At 40.6% G+C, this 7,341-nt stretch overlaps 1 protein-coding gene across 1 annotated transcript; it reads left to right on the top strand.

Annotated features, from left to right (window-relative positions):
• The first annotated feature begins 796 nt into the window (after positions 1 to 796).
• LOC102894459 (UPF0598 protein C8orf82 homolog) lies at positions 797 to 2,292 on the top strand. The gene is made up of 3 exons (XM_006926156.3): positions 797 to 958; positions 1,540 to 1,588; positions 1,836 to 2,292. The coding sequence occupies exons 1-3, from the start codon at positions 797 to 799 to the stop codon at positions 2,279 to 2,281; spliced, it is 657 nt and encodes a 218-aa protein (XP_006926218.1). The 3' UTR covers positions 2,282 to 2,292.
• Positions 2,293 to 7,341: the final 5,049 nt, after the last annotated feature.

Genomic DNA, 7,341 nt, shown 5'->3' with positions numbered 1-7,341 from the left:
ATTTTTTTTTTTTTTTTGGCAAGGCAACCCTTGGTTGACCTCTCAGATTACAAAGACCTTGTCAGCTTACAATCCTTTATTTTTTTTTAATTTTTTTATGCCTACAGCACCTGGTCTTCCTAGGTAGTCTCCCATCCAAGTACTAACCAGGCCCGACCCTGCTTAGCTTCCAAGATCAGATGAGATTTTTAAGGAATTTTTAGTAGTTCATTTCGGAAGGAAATGGGTAAATGGCATTATGGTAGATATATATATATTTTTTAATTTCAATGGGATTTTATTTCTAGAAGTTTTATTAGAAATCCCTGATAAATTCTGTTTGTTTCTTCACCTCTATTCAGCACCTAGTTGGACGAGCAGACTCAGTCCCGACAAACTGGTTTCTCCGAGGGCGGGGGAGACAGGCCAGTGCGGGTACCTCGGGTACCTCGGGTACCTCGACCACGTGCCCGTGGCCAGCCTCGGAGAGAAGCACAAAGCCCACACGCCAGCGCCCTGTCCCTAGCCTGCCTGTCTCTCAGTTCATGAACCCGCTTGCAGCCCCGTTTCTCACCTGCCGTCAGGCGGCCCTGCCCGCCACGCTGTCCTCAGCCCGAAAGCAGGGTGGGCTGCTCTCACAAGCCCAGAAAAGGAAGAACAACCCAGCCGTCCGGGATGCGGGGAAAGGGCGGCCAGGCTGGTCGAGGTCAGCAGCTGTCGCCGGAACCCAAAATACAAGGCCTCAACCGCGGGAGGACGCGTATTCGTGCTGCGGCGCCACCACATGACCACTGGCCGCTTCCGGCTCAGGACAAGGATGTGGCCGGCGTGCGGGGCGCTCTGGGCTTGGGCCCTGCCCTTGGCGCGGACCCCCAAGGCCCGGGCCTGCGGTGGGGGCAGGGGCATCTCCTACACTCAGGGCCAGAGCCCAGAGCCCCGCACGCGCGAGTACTTTTACTACGTGGATCATCAAGGCCAGGTGGGCCAGGGACGGGGCCGCGGAGGGCCCCTGCAGGAGGGGGCGGGCGGGAAGGGTGGGCAGTGTCTCTAAGGTAAGTGAACCCAACTCTGCTGAGCTAGGGCAGCGCGCTGGAGTGACTGGGCCGTCCAGTCCCAGCTCAAGACGGCTGGTCCCCAGCTGCCAACTTTCCACACATGGCGGCGCCCAGAGCGCTCTGCATCCCCAGTTCCTTCCCTACTCATCCGCCACCAGCCCCGCCTGCTTTGGAAACCCTGGCAGGAGCAACCACCATAACTCCGAGGAAGCCTCCACGGAGGAGGTGTCACAGCAGACTAGAAAACTGAAAGGAGGCAGGAAAGGCATGCCACTTCAGTGAACCCGTGTGCCAGGAAGCACGGCCCAGGTTCAGGGTAGACACGGGTAAGTTGGCAGTGCCCCCAAGTTGACCTAAATGCCTCTCTTTGCTCGGTATATGCTTCTCTGTGCACGGTGTGCACAGACAAGCAAGGAAAGCAGTCTCAGATCCGCCTAGAGGTCCCTGCCTTGGGGAGGTCTTCCCACCGGGACTCATGGGCCACGGCCTGTCCCTCTGTCTGCAGCTTTTCCTGGATGACTCCAAAATGAAGAATTTCATCACCTGTTTCAAAGGTACTGCTGCGCCCTCCTCCCCCACATTCCTTACCCCTTCCAGGAAGGCTCTGGAGGGCCCCGCTCCTCAACCCCGCCGCAGCGGGGAAATGGGCTTCCTGAGGTCAAGAGCCCCGCTCTCCAAACTGAAATCGGGACGGCCCTCCAACAGCTGGCGCCGGCCCTTGGCGTGACCCAGGACGAGCCATTTGCCTGGGAACCTTGGGTTCCTGGCACGATGAGCAACCTGTGCCCTTCGATCCCCTAGACCCGCAGTTCCTCGTCACCTTCTTCTCCCGACTGAGACCAAACCGCAGCGGCCGCTACGAGGCCTCCTTCCCCTTCCTCTCTCTCTGCGGCAGAGAGCGCAACTTCCTGCGCTGCGATGACCGGCCTGTGGTCTTCACGCATCTGCTGGCTGCCGGCCCCGGGCCTCCGCGCCTCTCCTACTGCGGCGGCGGCGAGGCCTTGGCCGTGCCCTTCGAGCCGGCTCGTCTGCTGCCCCTGGCCACCAACGGGCGCCTCTATCACCCCGCGCCAGAGCGCGCCGGCGGCGTAGGCCTGGTGCGCTCGGCCCTGGCCTTCGAGCTCAGCGCCTGCTTCGAATACGCGCCTGGCGCGAATGCGCTGCCCTCGCACGTGCGCTGGCAGGGCCGCCGCCTCGCCCTCACCATGGACCTGGCCCCGCTGCTGCTCGCCGCCCCGCAGCCCTGAGCGTCAGGCGGGTGATGGTCCCTGATAAATTTTAAAAACACTGTTTATGTCATCTATTGTTATATGTTTATTCTCTTTAAGTTTGTTTTATATTAAAAAAATGCATTAAATTGTGGTGGCAGATTTCCTAGTAATGAATCGCCACTTAATTCTAAAATAAAACCTATATTAGAGTGTATTCTTTGATAAATTGTAAGTTTTCTAATATTTTTTAACCTATGTATTAAAATGTAAGATTGATCTGTAATATTTTCTCTATTTAAGGGATGTAAATTGTTGTATTTATGGTCTTATACATGTATACATATGTGTGTGTATATATATTTTTATTCAAAACAACTTTTTTCTCTATCAGACCTACTGACAATTGAAAGTGTTATCCTAAAGTTTCATTATAAATATAAATCATTATATTTTAATTTATTTTATAATATATTTTTGTTTATATATTTAGTTGCTATGTTTGGTACATAAAATTTAATAATTATTATATCTCTGTCATAAATAGTAATCTAATTATATGTCTTTATCCTGATTAGTACCATTATTCTTAAATTTCAGCTTTTCTGATAATTATAATTCCACTTTTGCTTTATTTTGTTTGAATATACCTGATATTCCTCTGCTCATCTCTTTATTATAACATTTTCTATAAAGTCAGTACATAGCTATGCTCTTTACTTCAATTTGATGGTTTCTATCTTCTAAACAAAGATTCCAGTCAATTAACTTTTAATGTAATGACAGATATAACATTTTGTTCCTTACCTTATATTACCTTTTTTTATCATATATAGTCAGTTCTCTTATTGTGCTTATTTTAAAACACTAATTTGTTCTAACATGATTGAAATATTAAGGAACGATTTAGATGTGAAATAAATTTCACATTTGCTTATGAATCATTTCATAAATATCCTTAAAAACTCTAAGTAAAGACAGAAAACTGTACTGACTAACCTGAGCCACATCATAATTCAAACACAAAACAAAACACACCAGTATCACACTTGAGACATCCTCAGTTCACAGCATGTTTATCCTACATGGTTCTGTTTTTCTAGTCTTGAATTTATGAACATTTCTATATTTAAAAACCCACTCTTTTAACCTCTCAAACTTGTCTAAGCACCCACATTCAAAAACCATAAGTAGTGCATGTAAAAGAAAAGCTTTAAGTATTGGGGAAAATCTTGAAATAAAATCTTGAAAGAAATGAGAGAATACATGTGTATCTTAAGAGCAAGCATAAGGAAATCCACACTCTGAACCATCAGAGACAACTCTGCAAAAATAAATGTCAATGTCTGAAACAGCTTCAAGTGCTGTGAAAGTCAAAATAAGAACCAGAGCTAAAAAAAAAAAAGATACTGAAATATTGTTGAGCATATGAATTAAAGACCAAATAGTGCAACAATTGGATATAATCTTATTCATAATCAAAGAGAAAGCACCATTTATATACAAAGACCTCAGTCACCAAACACTGCAGAATTGGCTCTCATGAGTGCTATTAGCGACCAGGTTTTGTGGTTCCAAACATTACAGTTACCGAAGCCTTCAACTGTTGGTAAAGCTGTACAAATGAGAAAGCCACAGAGAATTTCCAGCAGTGATACCGAAGTTAATTAAAGTGGAAGGTAAGGCATTGGATCAAATTTTAAATATCGATGAAACAAGTGTTTATTATAAACATGCACCTGAAGGACCAACACCTCAAAAGCAAAAAAAAAAAAAAAAACCAGGATTTGAGGATGCAAGAGATTGCAAATTTTGATAACCCTCCTTTCACAACTCACAATAACACAAGTTTCAACCCTTCTAGCTCCTACTTTCACAAGCACTGTAGTCTTTTTCAATATAATATGCCATATTTATGATATTTATGTATTTTTAAACAATTTAACATGTATAAAATTATCTCACCATTTTTATTAGGTTCCAGTGACCAGTGTTTTGAGTTTTGTAATCCTTACCCCATTTTTCCAATTAGCCTGTATTTTTTTTTAATTATATGATTTTGCAGAAGGCAGTCACTTTTAGCAATGAATATGCTGAGTTATAGAACTGCCTGCATTTTACATTCTCTTTCCTTTTTCACCTTTTCCTTATTTTGCTAGTTAGATTGTCATGATTCATTTTACTTTTTTATTCACATTAATGGGTATGTTCTATATTTTCCTACTTTTTAATAGTTACTAAGACTCTTAGTAAGACATATCTTTCTTATCTCTCTACTACTATTAAAACTCAGGTGGCAAGTCTTTTCTCAACCAAGGTGCTCTAATTCCATCCTACTTCCTGATTCCTCACCCTAACTCAGAAACACACGTGCGTGTGCACACACGCGCACACAACACAACAATGAACTGTTTAGTTTTTTCCTCTTCTACATGCCCCAGGTAAAACTGTTAAAATGCTTTTAATTTTCTCCTCTTTTGTTTACTGTGAACTCTCAGGTTTTACTCAGATAATGTAGTACTTTTGGTTGTGGGCTAATATTCAGTCCCCCTGTGGCCCTTCAGTTTCAAGACTGTGCAATTAACACTTACACTAACAGTCCAAATCAGTAGGATTTTATCCATATAGATCTAGCTATATGACTACATGTCTTCTCCCCCATGTCTATTTCAGGCTCTCTCTTCTGTTTATCTGTTGAAAACAGTGTTTTCTCAATTACTTTCTTCTAATACAGCATATATTTCATGGTTTACATATTATAAATATCTTATACATTAAAAGATGAATACCTTTTATAAATGGACATAGAATTCCTGGCTTAAAGTCTTTTTCTCTCCAAAATGTTATTCTACTCTCTTCTATACTTAATTTTAAAGATGAGAATTCCAAAAGGAGTCAGATTTTCTTTCCTTTGTAAAATTTTTTTCCTTTTTTTTTCTTTTGAATGAATGCTTATATGGATCTTTAAATGTTTTTCTATAAAATTCTTAGATATATATATTTTTTCAACAGTTCTACTTGACCATTATTAATTTCTGTTGGGTCTCTCTTCATCTTGGAAACTTTTGACTATTGGTTTAACCATTTTTCTTATCTGTCCTTTATTCTTCTTCTAAAGCTCCATTTGTTCACAAATTAGTTACTTCCAAATGTCTTGTAATGTCCTTAAATCTATTTTTATAATGTACACATTGAAATATTTATTTCCTTTAATTTTCCAAGACACTAATTGTCAGCTCACTATATTCATTAAGGTACACTTGAGGCATAACAGATAAATTTAGTTGCTTAACACAATTGCAATATATTTCTTGACCACATAAAGTCTAAGTGGTATGTTAGGGAAGTCAGCTCTGCTCAGTGAACCTAGCCTGATGGAGATTCATCATCTTCAACACAGGGTTTCCCATGTCATTTTGGGCATTTACGCCCAGAAAACAAATGAGGAGAAAGTGGAGGATCACCATCGGAAGTTTATATGTCAGTTTTGGAATTGGTGCACATGGCCTCTACTCACATTCCATTAGCAAGAATTCAACCACATGGGCACTCATAAGTGCAAAAAGACCTGGAGAATATAATCTCCTTACATGCCCAGGACAAAGGGCACGATTTTATGGAACACATATGAGTCTGTCACCTTACCAAAAACTGTCAACTGATTCAATTCTTCTGATAAATACTTTTGTGAGAAAATTATACTTTGGAGTGGGGAGGGGTGAATTTTGTTTGTTGTTTGTTTTAGCTCTGAAAAGACTTCTTGAGAAGTACTTGAATCTTCTTGAGTACTCTATATTTCTGTTTGAATTATTGTCTATATCATTGATAAGTTCCATTTTATTTGGTACGCGTTTTGTTCTCACCAATCCTCTCTCAGGCTACCAGACTTTTTAAAATGTTTTTGGTTTAATTTTGTTTTTTCTGCTCAATGGAACTCAGGGCTAGTTGCAGAGTACCAAAGTAATAAAAGTGACGCAAATATTGGTGGTCAACTAGTAGTGAAGAAGTTCTTGTAAAGTACCGGTCATTCTCTCCCAGACCTGGGTACATGGAAGAAGTCTGAGAATGATTCAATTTTTTGTTTGTTTGTTTGCTTTTAAACGTCACTTCCTATTTGGAAACCAATGAAAACCAGGCCCACAAACATGTTGCTCTTCCACTGGGCTTCCAGTAACCTTTAGGGCCAAGCTCTCTACAGATTTCAATGATTAACAATCTAGCCAACGCTCCTTTGGTCATCTTGGGCACTTGCCCCGTGAAAGTGGGAGAAGTGAAGGCTTCTTTACCACCCAGCCATTCCACGGATTTTAACAGCCATTTGACTCAGGAAAGACAGTTTGAATGAGTAGTTAGTAGAAAAAAAGAACACCCAATTAAGCAGAAAGGAGGAACACCTAGAATATCCAGTTTCGAATCTTTGCACATTAACTTGAGGAAACGTTGCATTCACCCCAAGTATATAAAATAACAAACTCAATTATTGGAGAATCAAAATCCTATTATATTTACTTTGATAAATGACTGTGATTCCATTGTAATGGGTATTAATTCCATAAGCAGGACTCTGACTTTTTTTTTCTTTAAACACTGCAAGTAAATTAATCAAATATTCTAAATTTTATTTGCCATTGATGTTTTAAAACAAATAAAACAAACTTCAAACTAAAATGATTGATTTATTGTACATTTTAGATAACTGTCAATTCGAAGTAATGAGTTTTTACTCTGAAGATAAAATATAAAATAAGGTTCTATATAACAGTAATATTCATATGTCCTCATATTGTATTTTAGTAAGCAGTAGTTCCTAAATCTACCTACCAATTATTTTCTAGGATAATCCTAAATAGCAAAGGCATTTTCTGTTCCCTATGATTTTAACAATCAGTCATTATAATTAAAATGGCTTGAAAATATCTTATTTGCCCTGGAATAAAGGAAAAGCTTAGAAAGAACTAAAAGGGCTATTATTTTGACTTGAACAACAATTATTCTTTTGCTCCCTTCACAACTCACTCTCACTTCCAATCCTGAGTTTCATAATTTGGAAAAACAAAAAAAAAAAAAAAGGCAAGTAACAAAAATAATTGTATGCAAAA

The sequence above is a fragment of the Pteropus alecto genome, unplaced genomic scaffold (genome assembly GCF_000325575.1).
Source record: "Pteropus alecto unplaced genomic scaffold, ASM32557v1 scaffold79, whole genome shotgun sequence".
Classification (NCBI taxonomy): Eukaryota; Metazoa; Chordata; class Mammalia; order Chiroptera; family Pteropodidae; genus Pteropus; species Pteropus alecto.
Note: the sequence above shows the minus strand (reverse complement) of the source record. Positions and strands in the feature narration are given on the sequence as shown.

Coding starts and splice junctions, on each gene's coding strand:
- LOC102894459 (XM_006926156.3), top strand. CDS start 797: ATGTGGCCGGCGTGCGGGGCGCTCTGGGCTTGGGCCCTGCCCTTGGCG. Junction 959..1,539: donor ACGTGGATCATCAAGGCCAG/GTGGGCCAGGGA, acceptor CTCTGTCTGCAG/CTTTTCCTGGATGACTCCAA. Junction 1,589..1,835: donor TTTCATCACCTGTTTCAAAG/GTACTGCTGCGC, acceptor TCGATCCCCTAG/ACCCGCAGTTCCTCGTCACC.